The 12957-nt window shown below is 43.1% G+C and overlaps 1 protein-coding gene across 4 annotated transcripts in view; it reads right to left on the bottom strand.

Moving 5' to 3' along the window:
- The window catches only part of LOC125147201 (vitamin D 25-hydroxylase), a 28953-nt gene extending 17211 nt beyond the window's left edge, over positions 1-11742 (bottom strand). The window contains exon 1 of one of the 4 annotated variants that reach the window (XM_047824288.1): positions 11674-11742. Coding sequence is in view for 1 of the 4 variants with exons in the window: in XM_047824284.1 (XP_047680240.1) it covers positions 2813-3037 (225 nt within the window). In the remaining 3 variants the exon portion in view is untranslated. Of the gene's footprint in view, positions 1-2812; positions 3088-11673 lie in introns of those variants that run through there. The other 3 variants (XM_047824284.1, XM_047824286.1, XM_047824287.1) reach the window with 3 other exon arrangements.
- Positions 11743-12957: the final 1215 nt, after the last annotated feature.

Below are 12957 nucleotides of genomic sequence, written 5' to 3' on the forward strand. Positions count from 1 at the left end.
ACCTAAATGTCCATCAATATATGAAAGTATGAATACGTGATATAATGTACACATTATTATTACTCAACCATAAGAAAGATGAGATCTTGCCATCTGGGACAACATGAATGGACACAGAGGCTATTATGCTAAGAAAGACATATGTGATTTTGCTTATATGTAGAATCTAAAAACAAAGACAAAAGCAGAAACAGACCCATAAATACATAGAACTGGTGGTTGCCAGAGGGGAGGGGATGAGGGGATGGACAAAATGCGTGAAGGTGAGTGGGAGGTACAAGCTGCCAGTTATGGAATGAGTAAGTCATGAGAATAAAAGGTACAGCATAGGGAATATGGTACTAGAATAGCAATGCATGGTAACAGATGGTAGTCACATTGTGGTGAGACTAGCAGAGGGCACAGAATTGCTAAATCACTACACTTCATGCCTAAAATTTAACATTGTGTGTCAACTACAATTAAAAAAAAAAAGGATCAGGGCACCTGGGTGGCTCAGTCAGTTAAGGGTCTGACTCTTGGTTTCAGCTCAGGTCATGATCTCACAGTTCTGTGAGGTGGAGCCGAGTCAGGCTCTGTGCTGACAGTGCGGAGCCTGCTTGGGATTCTCTGTCCCCCACTCGCACTGTCTCTCTCTCAAAACAAATAAATAAACTTAAAAAAAAAAAGGATCAAATGTTGTTATAGCTGAAAGAATTAGTATGTTAGGTGTGGTTTTCAATATGTTAGGTAGTTTTCAACTTAAGTGTAAGGGCAGAGTCAGGCAAACAGTTATCTACTCTTCAATGCATACATCCTTTTCATTTTTTCTCCTCTCTTCCTCTGTTCTTCCTGTACTTAATAGCACTACTTGATTTTACCACCTCCAGTAAATTGCCCTCTTTGTAAAGAACCATGGTCACTTCAAACAGTCGTAACAGCAATAAAACGAATCACTCATGCCAAATTCTTAAATCCATTGAACCAGATCTACTTATCCCAAAATGAAGTCTTGTATAATTTGTAATCTATTTTGATAGGGAACTCAGGTTACCCCCTTCTGGAAAAGAATGTTCATTGTAAATACAATGATCCTATCAGTTCAAATATTTATATATGAAAAACAACTTCTTATTCTGCAAGACGGTGTTTCACATAATTAGCTTAAATATACTTTTTATGTTGTAGACCTAATAAATTGTTCTGCAATTTATAACCAAGAACATTTGAGAAGCAGTTAACTGTTTCTAGTCATTATTCTCATTACATAAGAGGAAAAATTAAAATTCAGAGAGGAAAAAAGTCCAGTTTTATCTGACAAAAGAGGACTCAACTGCTAGGCTCATGCCTCCTTTCACATCTTATGATTTCTCTAGAACAGGGGTGCCTGGTTGGCTCAGTTGGTTGAGTGTCTGACTCTTGGTTTTGGTTCAGATCATGATCTCAATGGGCTCTGCACTGACAGTGTGGACTGTGCTTGGGATTCTTTCCTTCTCTCTAAATAAATAAATAGTTAAAAAAAAAAAAAAAGAATTCATGATGCTTTGTACCCACATACCAGAGCTCATATACACTCATTGGAAATCACAGAAATACACTCAACTCCTGGAGAACCGGAAGGCTGACAAAAAAATGTAAGAACTACATATATCTGCTTTACCTAAGTCCACTTACCCTTTACCAACGTTAACGGTTACCGAGGTACCAAAATCCAGGGTAATTCTTGTAAACACTGGTTCAGATAAGGTTTTAAGCCCCAACCTGAAATCACAATTGCCAAACAGCAATGCTCTACTTTTCCTTCTAAGCATTCACAATTTGTGGTCGATATCTAGATTTGCTCTCTCAGTGGGCTCGAACTCCCTGAAATCGGGCCGTGTCTGCCTTCCTCACCACATCTCCAGCACCTGGCACACAGCCTAGCTTCCTGCTGCATAGGAATGGATGGATTCGAAACATAACAGGTGAGCTCGGCCAGGGCCGATGCTCTGGAAACTTCTGTCTCCTTCTGGGGTCAGGACACCTTTCCAATCACAAGCTTGATTCCCGGCCTTGTCCCCTGCATGGAGGGGCCTAGCTGCTGTCTGCAAGTCACTCAGCATTTCTGTGCCAAACTTTCCTTCTCTAGACAGTGGGAGACACTGTAAGTGGTTAGTGGGAGAGGCCGGAAGTTGGCCCTGCGGTTGGTCGTGAGTTTACCAGAGGGCACCTGGCTCAGTGTTTTCTAAGATGCTCCTGGCTGGTCAGGGCGACACAGCTCTGCGCTGTAGGCCTCCGCATCGATTTTTAGTCATAAATTCATTCGCTTTCACAATGAATTTTCGAGAGCGCATCTTGGCCAAGGGCCTTCACCTGCGCTTTCTTACACCCCCCCTCCCCCCCCAGCAGACGCCTAGACCAGGGACGCCTAGACCAGGCATCCTCAGATGCAAACATTCAGGAACTTCCTATTAAAAACATTAACCAGGGCCTACACTTCGAAAGCCTCATTTTCGCAAGAATACGTGGGTAGAACCGAATACACGCCTAACTCCCGCGAGAGGACAAAAGAAAAAGAAAAAGAAAAAGAAAAAGAAAAAGAAAAAGAAAAAGAAAAAGAAGCCGGAGCTCCACCGCGCAGGCGTGGGAGCACGACCTCCGCGCCCTTGCTGGGGGCCTGGCCCAGCTGGATCCCGCGGGGCTTTGGAAGGGTGGGGACTCTGGCCGGGCGGGGTTTCCCTTCAAGTCACTTGCACATAGGGTTGGGGACGACAGCTCGGGCCCGGGAGCCGCTGTCAGGTCCACCCCGGAGGTAGACCCGGGCCCTCCCTGCCCGTAGCCCATCGGGCTGTACCTCGCCGTACACCTGGCTCTGCTTTCTCATGTAGACGTGGGGCAGCTCGCCTGAGGCGGCCAGCGAGTAGATGTTGCCGATAAGTGGCAGCCCCGACGGCCCGGGAGGGAAGCCAGTGGGCCGCCTCTGCTTCAGCAGCTGGCGGATCCCAAACGCGAAGAACAGCAAAAAGAGCACGCCTCCGAGCGCCGCCACGCACGCCTCGGCACCCGGAGGGCCCCACATTGCCCGGGCCGGGGGCTGGGGCTACGAACCCCCACCGCCGTGGAGTGGGGTCGCCCTTCTGCTCCGCCGTGCTCCTATTGGCCGGACATCCCGAGGTCCCGCCCCCGTTCCCATGCCATTGGCTGGCTGAGCGTAGAGTCCTCTGGCCGCTCCCGACATTTACTCCCAGCTCTGTACCGCTCAGAGTCTACAGTGCAGAGGCGGGTGCGAGCCTTTGGATCTGGGCGTGGCTCTTAGGCGATCTCCTGAAGGCCTTTTCCAGGGTGTTGACCGCAGGGCAGGGCGAAGGAGACAGCCTTCCCCACTGGGCTGCTGCCAGCCCTTTCTGAGGGAGTCTTTTTAGGAATTATTAAATAAGGAACTTTTAAACAAACTATTTAAGAGTGACAAAATTTCAAAGATTATCCGAATTCAGTTTTGAGCTAAACCTGATAATCAAAAATTTCCACTTGAGAAATGCCTCATCAACATACAAAGAAAATAATCTGCCCTGTTTTACTCATTTGTCCCTTGGTCATTATGAGGCATTTTTGTGTATGTGATCTAAGGATTGTGATTACGGAATATGTAGGTAACCTGAATTAATCATGTATTTTTTCACCCCTTTCTGGTCTTCCCAAACTGGTTACTTCTTGGCAGAGGACTCATTAGGCTGCAGTTGCCCACGGATGGTACTTAGTCTTCAAGCTTTCTAAATTAGCTAAAATTAAGCAACTGATTGCTTATTTGTTAATTCCCATTTGGTATGTTTCTACTCCTGCTTTCTATTGAGCAGTTTCTTGCAACAGAGGACCTACCCAGGCATGGGACTCTTCTAACAGGTGTCTTCTAGTTGTGATTCAGCAGTGGCAAGAGTGTTACGGTCGTTAGCTTAAAGCGCATTCATGCAACAAATATTTATTGGATGTCTATCATGTAGTGGTATCATAAGCAATGGAGATACATAGGTGAAAAGAGCAACAAAGTCCTCACCCTCCTAGAATTTACATTCTTGTGAAAAGGAAGAGGAATAAACAGAAAATAATTTTAGATAATTATAATCAGAGGTGCCTGGGTGGCTCAGTCATTAAGGGCCCACTTAGGCTCAGGTCATAATAATCTCACAGTTGTGAGTTCGAGCCCCGCAATCGAGCTCTGTGCTGACAGCTCAGAGCCTGGATCCTGCTTCGGATTCTGTGTCTCCCTCTCTCTGCCCCTCTCCTGCTGGTGCTCTGTCTCTGTCTCCCTCTCAAAAAAAAAAAAAAAGTCTCTAGATGATTATAATCAAATGAAAATAAGTGTGTAGTGAGATACTTTAGCAGGTGTGAGATATTAAGAAATGTCTCTTTAAGAAGATGACATTTGAACTTAGATGAAATGATAAGGAGATGTATTAGTTTTCTATTGCTGCTGTAAAAACTACCACAAACAGTGGCTTAAAACACACACACACACACACACACACACACACACACACACACACACACACACACAGAAACTTATTATCATACAGTTTTTGAGCTCAGAAGTCCAAAAAAGGTCTTCCTAGGCTAAATGCTAGGTGTTGCTATGGCTGCATTCCTTCTACAGGTTCTAAGAGAGAATCAGTTTTTTTGCCTTTTCCAGCTGTCCACATTCCTTGATTTGTGTCCCCATTCCTCCATCTTCAAAGCTGGCAACATCAGACTGTCCTTCTCACACTGGACCTATCTTTTCTGCTTTCCTCTTCTACTTATAAAGACCTTTGTTGATTACATTGGGCCTATGTAGATAATACAGGTAATCTCTCCATCACAGAATCACCTGTTTAGCAACCTTAATTCCACCTGCAACCTTATTTCTCCTTGCCATGAAATCTAACATATTCACAGATTGTAGGCATTAAGAAGTGGACATATGGGGTGGAGGGATAATTATTCTGCTTACCACAGGAGGCAAGGCTGAGAGAAATCTGGGGAAAAATATTCCAATGAGAGAATATCAAGAGGACAGGTCTCCATATATGAAGCAAGCTGTATCATCTGAGAATATTTTCAGTTTCTCATTTCTGTATTTCTAATGCAAATACAGTGGAGATGAAGCCAGCCAGTTAGGTAACCTTAGAGTTTGGCTGTTCAACTGTTTTAATCTCACCATTTGGTATGTGGATATCCCCAGATTTGGAAGATGTATTGCACAGGATCTCCAGGTATGGAATATCTACCTATTAAAACAAGGTGCTTCATAGGATCTCCAGCCACAGAATATCTACCAAATGTCTATTACAAATGCCTGATATATTATTATCTTTAGAGATTCCTTACAATTATTTTGTAATGTTTATTTATTTATTTTGAGAGCAATCATGAGCAGGGTAAGGGTGGATAGAGAGGTAAAGAGAGAATCCCAAGCAGGCTCTGTGCTGTCAGCTTGGAGCATGACAAGGGGCTTGATCTCATGCCCACTAGATCATGACCTGAGCCAATATCAAGAATCAGACACTCAACCTGAGTGTCTAGGTGCCCCATGATTCCTTAAAATTCTTATTAATTAAGAATCTTCTGGGGCACCTGGGTGGCTCAGTCAGTTAAGCGTCCAATTTTGGCTCAGGTCATGATCTCACAGTTCATAGGTTTGAGCCACATATCAGGATCTGTGCTGACAGCTCAGAGCCTGGATCCTGGAGCCTGCTTCAGATTCTGTGTCTCCCTCTCTTTCTGCCCTTTCCCCATTCATGCTCTGTCTCTCTCTCTCAAAAATAAACATTAAAAAAAAAAAAAGAATCTTCTAGTAAAATGGATAAAATAAGAGATCATCACTAAACTTAGTCCTCAATGTCTTACCAAAGGCCAATGAAGATGACTAAATATGGATGTTGGGACTGCAGATGGGGTACAGGGATGCCAAGGCACCAGGAGCAGTAGCATATCACCTGCAGGATCATTGGACGTCAGCCCTGCCTGCTTTCCCCAACATCATCAGGTTTGCAGGGTCTGGGCTGGCCACGACTATTAGGCAGTATTGGTATTCAGTTAAAGAATGGTCCCTTCCCATCATTTTTTACAATAAAGTATTGATCTTCATTTCAAAAATACCTTCCCATTCGTTTAAAGTTAAGAACTGTCCCTTCTTTGGCATTCTCCCCCCCCCCCCCCCAAATAGTCACTGCAGTCCTGACAGCAGTCTGACAGACTAACAGCACTAATGAGCTGCCTCCTCCTTCACCCACACCACCCCTTGGGGGATAGTGGTGGTAGAGGGGGTGGTCCTCACGAATCATTAAATGTCCCTCAGAACACAGATCTTTTCTTGTCACCACTTATCATGTTTTCTCACTGCTCAGCTAAGAAAAATAGCTCACTTTGTTCCCTCTCCCCGCATTTGCTCCTAGAGTGATAGAAAATGATCAGTAAAGTTTGTCTGTGGATTTTATTATGACAGGGATGTTTGGCGGGACAGGAAGTAAAGGATTTTACTGCTTCATGGCCAGGATCCCGTCTACAGTCTGCAGAGTGGAATGGATACCTGGGGAAATGTGAAAACCCTGTATATGGCTCTGACATTTGTGTGTACAGAACAGCAACAGTCTCAAGAGAGGACAGTATTGCTGTGCTGGTACAAGAGCCTCTTTCTTGGCCTTTGGGAACAGTCCCTCCAAGGGCTCATTCTGAGGGGCAGGGGCAGATGAGTGGTTTCCTGCTAGTTCTTGGATGGCTGTAACTCTGGCCTGAGCCCTGGGTGCTCACCTGACATTCCCCCCAGCGGACAGTGTTGCAGCCAACACAAATGTATTTCTCTTGCACATTCCATTATGTGCACTCACACCTGTGTTTCATCAGAATGAGAGGAAATGAGAATCAGATGAAGTGTTGAGGTGAGCCATATTGGAACCTGAGGCAAAAGAAAAACACAATACTGATCGTGACTTTTAAAATCTTGATATCTTTTTTTTTAAGTTTATTTATTTATTTTGAGAGAGAGAGAGAGAGAGAGAGAGAGAGAGAAAGAGCGTGGGGGAGGGGCAGAGAAAGAGGGACAGACAGAATCCCAAGCAGTCTCTACATCATCAGTACAGAGCCCTATGTGGGGCTCAGTCCCACAAACTGTGAGATCATGACCTGAGCCAAGATCAAGACTCCAACACTTAACCAACTGAGCCACCAAGGCACCCCTGATATCTTTAAAAAAATTTTTTTAATGTTTATTTATTTTTGAGAGAGAGAGACAGAAAGACATTGTAAACATAGAGAGAGGAAGACACAGAATCAGAAGCAGGCTCCAGGCTCTGAGCTGTCAGCACAGAGCCCGACATGGGGTCTTTTTTTCTTTTTTTAATGTAAGTTCTATGCCAATGTTGGGCTGAAACTCATGAACATGAGATCAAGAGTCACATGCTCTACTGACTGAACCAGCAGGTGCCCCCAAATTTTGATATCTTGTTCATCATGGATTTTTGCACTAATTTAGATTTTGAAGTGTTACATTAAAATATTTTCTTGATTACTGAGCTTTGTGTTGCTTCCTTAAATTTTGCTTCCAAAGTAAATGCTTCTGTTGTCTCACCCTAGTCCTGACCATGGGAAATAGAGCACCCAAACGATGATTTTGATGACAAAGTGGGAGGTAGGAACAGGAATGAGAAACTTCTTCCCTTCATAATTTTCCCAAAGGCCAGATGGCCACAGAGAGATCACATTTCTCCAAAGAGTCATTTCTGCCATGTCCTAGGGATACTCACCTGGCCACCCCTGTCACTGCCTCTCCTCCAGCTCCATACTGGATTATCCTCTAATCTTGACATCTTCTATCCTTTCTTGTATTTAAAAAGATTAGAAGTCTAGAGTGGATGAACCCTTTATGACCATTTGTTAAAGACCCTCTTCCAAATGTGGTATCTGAGACTCAGAGGATGTATAATGCTCTATCCAAGATCACACAAGATAGCACCAACACAACCAGAAATCGGGGCTCTGGACTTGCCACATGTTCCTTCTGTCATTCATCACAAAATTATTCGGCACTTACTAGATTAGTTTCTAGGGATGTAATGGTGAACAAAACCAGTCATGGGCCCCACCTTCCTGGGATTTACAGTCTTTTAGAAGGTGCAAACATTAGTCAAATAATCACAAATAGACACACCATTACAAACAGTTTTCTGAAGTAAAGAACAGTTCTATAAGCATATATATCACAGGAAATGTGATCAGTCTTGGGGGGGGGGTGTCAGAAATTGAAGTCTGGGGCATAGAACTAGCTTATTCCCAGGGACTTAACTTCCCTAGAATAATGACCAAAAGCAAGTTTTACTGAAATTCTTCTCAAGCTACTGGTCTTCTGTGGGATACTGAGTTGCAGGTAGAAAGGAAAAGGAAAACAGATGTAACAAAAATCCATTCTTTAAAGTTTATGACTATCACTCAGAGCCACTTCAGCCCCAATTTGAAGCCTTCTTACTTTTGCTTTGCAAATGCTTTGATACAGATTCTTATATTGTGTTTCTAAAAACAGTAACTTCTTTTTTTTTAATTTTTGTTTTACATTTATTTATTTTTTGAGAGACATAGAGAGACAGAGCACAAGCAGGGGAGGGGCAGAGAAAGAGGGGATGACAGAATTGGAAGCAGGCTCCAGGCTCCAAGCTGTCAGTACAGAGCCCGATGCAGGGCTCAAACTCACAAACCGTGAGATCTTGACCTGAGATGAAGTCGGACGCTTAACTGACTGAGCCACCGAGGTGCCCCTAAAAACAGTAACTTCTAAGAAACAAAGTAAACAGCAGATGAAATTGAAGATGCTCATCAAAGAAGATTCGTCATTTTAAGAACATTCTTAAAAGTGCAGAGGAAATGTGTAACATATTATTGGAAGATTTGGCTAAGTTTCTACAACACAAAGAAAAAACTGCTGGAATCTGAAGGATTAACTTCAGTTATCTAGAAAACATACTTTGGGAGCCCTAATTCTTTGACAATGACAGTAAAGATAAGAAACCTTACAGCACTGGCCTGCTTCTGCAGTGGGTTTGCCTGGCCCCTCTCTTCCAGATTTTATAAATCTGTGCTCCCAGTGGACACAAGAGGAGAGTCATAAGGCTTTTGCCTTTGAGCCAAAACTAATTTTAATCATTATAGAACATAACCTAATTCTTCCATGTCATGTGTGGAACATGTCTACGTCTCAGTGACCAACCTGGTCCATCACACTGCATCTTGGGCCATCCTAGTCAGCTCATTTTCTTCCAGAAAAATCTTCTGTTTTTCAGAAGAGACATTTGTAGGTGGCTGGTGGGACAGAAGGTTTATTTGTCTGGGGTTTGAAGACCAGCATTTCGAGTATGACAGAGGGAATGGGCAATTTTCTGGGCCTACCGGAGATGGAGGGCCAGTAAGACTTCACATAGGAATACTTGGCTTCTTACTTTCTGCCTATCCCAAATCATCCCACCCCAGGCCTACTCCAGACTACCTTCACTGAGGAGTCTTGAAATGCTCTGGACCATAGTGACCTACACATCTGAGCTACTCTAGCCTTTATACTCCTTATCATTCTGATCAGCTTTCACCTCTCAGTACCTTCTCTTTTTCATTAATCCTTTGAGTTTTGGAAGGTAGGATTCCTGTTTTATTCTCCTGAATCCCAATATCCTTATACATGGTTAGGGCACCATGGGCCCTAAATCCATGATAGATGATTGGCAGTTGGGAAAGTCTCCTCTGTCAAGACTCCTCCCTAGAGGGCCCTCTGGGTAGAGCGATGCAAGCCATTTTTCAGGCTCCAACAGAAGACATGTTTTGTCTCTAGGTTGGTTCATCAGGCAAACACTTGGGAAGCATTTACCTACAGCAAGGCATCGTACCATCTGCACTGAACTTGTTCTCAGAGAAGCAGAGGCCCAGACACAAAGGCAGGTCTGTTTCAGAGAAGCAGGAATAAGCCCTACTGACACTGGTCTGAAGAGCATAGTGCTCCTTCCTCCTTTACGGCCTCGTTTGAGTGTCTCTCATTCATCCTATCCGGGTGATAGAGCAGGAAGTTTCTTGATTATGCCTCACGTCACAGTGACGTATCCTTGCATCCCTTGGCAACATTTTGGGAAGGCAGAGAGTGACCTGCTATCGGAAAGTAGTATAGGGTCTACATGGCACAAAGCTTACAGCAACTCTAGAAAATTTCAGAATTGGAAGGAGCATTAAGAAGCATTCAATCCAATTCAAGCTACATTTTACACATGTAGAAGCTGAGGCCCTGAGTGGACAGATTCACTCAAGGTCACATATGCTGTTGGTGACAGGAACATGAAAGCAGTGTGTTGGTTCCTGTCCTCTGTCCATTTGCTCAGGCTGCCTCAACTGAGTGACAGTGAGTTTAACTCAGGGCTGATAATATGAGGCTCTCCAATCCGAAGTCATTTCACAGATTTTTGAGTTCCAATTTAAGCAAAATGTATTTATTTGGTTAAGCAGATTTATAAACACAGAATAAACTGAGTGGAGACATTTTCTGCTGGTGCAAAATGTCTCTTTTAATCTACTTAATTATTTAGGAAATTTTATGATTTACTTTGAAATAAGTGAGTAAACACATAATTTTCTGCTGCAAAACTGAAAGTCTCCCCCACATATCCCACATGTATCTTTGGGCAATTTATCTTCTGACATTTTGTCTTTCATTACAATCAGTCTGGTTCTGAAAGACCTATGTTTTCTTTGGAACACATCTGTTGTCCTAGGGAACCAGATGTGTTAGCAAATATGGCAGAAAATAGAGAAGACTATTTGCTAATATATTTTAATAAAAAGTTTATGGTGAAACTGCAAAAATGTTAATTTTTAAGTCGAGACAAATTGGGAATGTCTGAATTTAACAATTCACAGAACATAAGGTCTAAAGTTTTAGTTTGGGGACATTGTATTTATGTGTTGATATCTTTATTTTTATTTATTTATTCATTCATTCATTTTAAAGTTTATTTACTAATTTTATTTAAATATTTATTTATTCTGTGAGAGAGAGAGAAAGTGTGAGCAGGGAAGGGACAGAGAAAGAGAGAGGGAGAGAGAATTCCAAGCAGGCTCCACACTGTTGAGCGTGAAGCCCGATGCAGGGCTCAATCTCACAAACTGTGAGATCGTGACCTGAGTGGAAATCAAGATTTGGATGCTTAGCCAACTGAGCCACCCAGGTGCCCCTATTTATTTTTGAGAGGGAGAGAGAGCACAAGCAGAGGAGGGGCAGAGAGAGAGAGACAGAGGGAGGGAGACAGAATCCCAGGCAGGCTCTATACTGTCAGTGTGGAGCCAGAGGTGGGGCTCGAACCCACAAACCATGAGACCAAGACCTGAGCTGAAACCTAGAGTCAGAGGCTTAACCTTCTGAGCCACCCAGGTGCCTCTGTGTTGACATCTTTATAACACAATCATACAATTAAGTTTACAATCAAACTTCCCAAATTTCCCTGTGGTAAAGCTATACAGATAGTATAATGAACATCTTCCTTCACACTGGTTCTCTATGTTTGAGATAATTATCTTAGTGTAGGTTTCCAAACGTTGAATTAGTAAACTCATTAGTCAGGGTTCTCCAGGGAAACAGGACCTGTAGGATTTCGATTTAGAGATAGAGGTAAAAATGTACAGATAATTATAAGAGCAGATGTATTATAGGAATTGACTTACATGATGATGGAGGCTGAGAAGACTCATGATCTGCTCTCTGCAAACTGGAGAACCAGGAAAGCTGGTGGTATAATTTAGTCCAGGTCTGAAGTCCTGAGGAACTGGGGAGCCGATGTGTAAGTCTGAGTCCACAGGCCCAAGAACCAGGAGTGCCGATGCCTGAGAGCATGAAAAGATGGTGCAGCAATAGCAGTCAGAGTCACCAGCTGGTCAAGCTTATCACAATCCACTGTCAGTCTCCAAGATCCATCTTTCTTCTGAACAGTTCAAATAGGAAAATTAAATAGGGATCTGTGACAATCACCAATCTTGTATCTTTCAAGTCCTTGACGGTGGCACTAATCTCTATGATTCCTCCAAAGATGCAGTATTGCATTCAATTCACTATTTTCCTAGGTAGAGGCTGTTCTGATGACTTTCAGTTGGCCTCTTCCATCACAGAAGCCCTTACTCCACAGTTCGGGAAACAAATGTGAGGATTTTGCAAGTTCTCAGTAGGTCTATTCCAATGATAAATTCTGGAAATGGGGAAATAATCACAGAATGGGTTCGGAGACCCACTGGACCCACAGTGAAATGGACCTGAGCTAAAACTCCATTGATCGAAAAGGAAAAAACAAAACAAAACAAAAACAAAAACAAACAAACAAACAAAAAACTCCATTGATCACCTGACCTACACAAGCATATATTCTGACTTCATGGCCACAGTGATGTTCCAGGTCCCCTGGAGTTAGTGTCAGTTTGGAGTCAGCATCCAGTAGTCTCTAAAAGATCAGATTATTTCCTTTTCTTCAATGTACAGTTATGCTGGTAAAAACCTGTAGGTCTCTTTGAGGACCTCTGGGAAAAAGATTAGCGGTATAAATTTTTGATGGTATACTATGGTCCCTTCTCAAGGACCTTCATTCAAAGGAGTTTCTTGGTCTCTAAACTGTCTCAACTCTGAGAACTGATTGTGGGTCCATGACTCTCTGTTTTCTTTATTTAAGTTAGATTTGTGTTAACTTGATCTAAAACTTCTCTGATTATACAGATCAAGTAAGAGTTTAGTAGGCTTCCTAACTATCTCACTTTTAGGAATCCTTTGATAAACTAGGCAATGCCGTAGGTCTGCGTAAGTCAGAATACTTTGATTGCTGCTTTGACCCTGTTGTCTGTTATGGTAACCACATGCACCTTGCTTTTGGTTGTGAGTGCCATCACTTGGCTCCTGCCACCCTGGGATCCAATTACTCCTGCTGTATTTCGGTTTCCCAATTGAGTGGCTGCCGTTCCCACTGT

Source organism: Prionailurus viverrinus, chromosome D1 (assembly GCF_022837055.1).
Source record: "Prionailurus viverrinus isolate Anna chromosome D1, UM_Priviv_1.0, whole genome shotgun sequence".
Classification (NCBI taxonomy): Eukaryota; Metazoa; Chordata; class Mammalia; order Carnivora; family Felidae; genus Prionailurus; species Prionailurus viverrinus.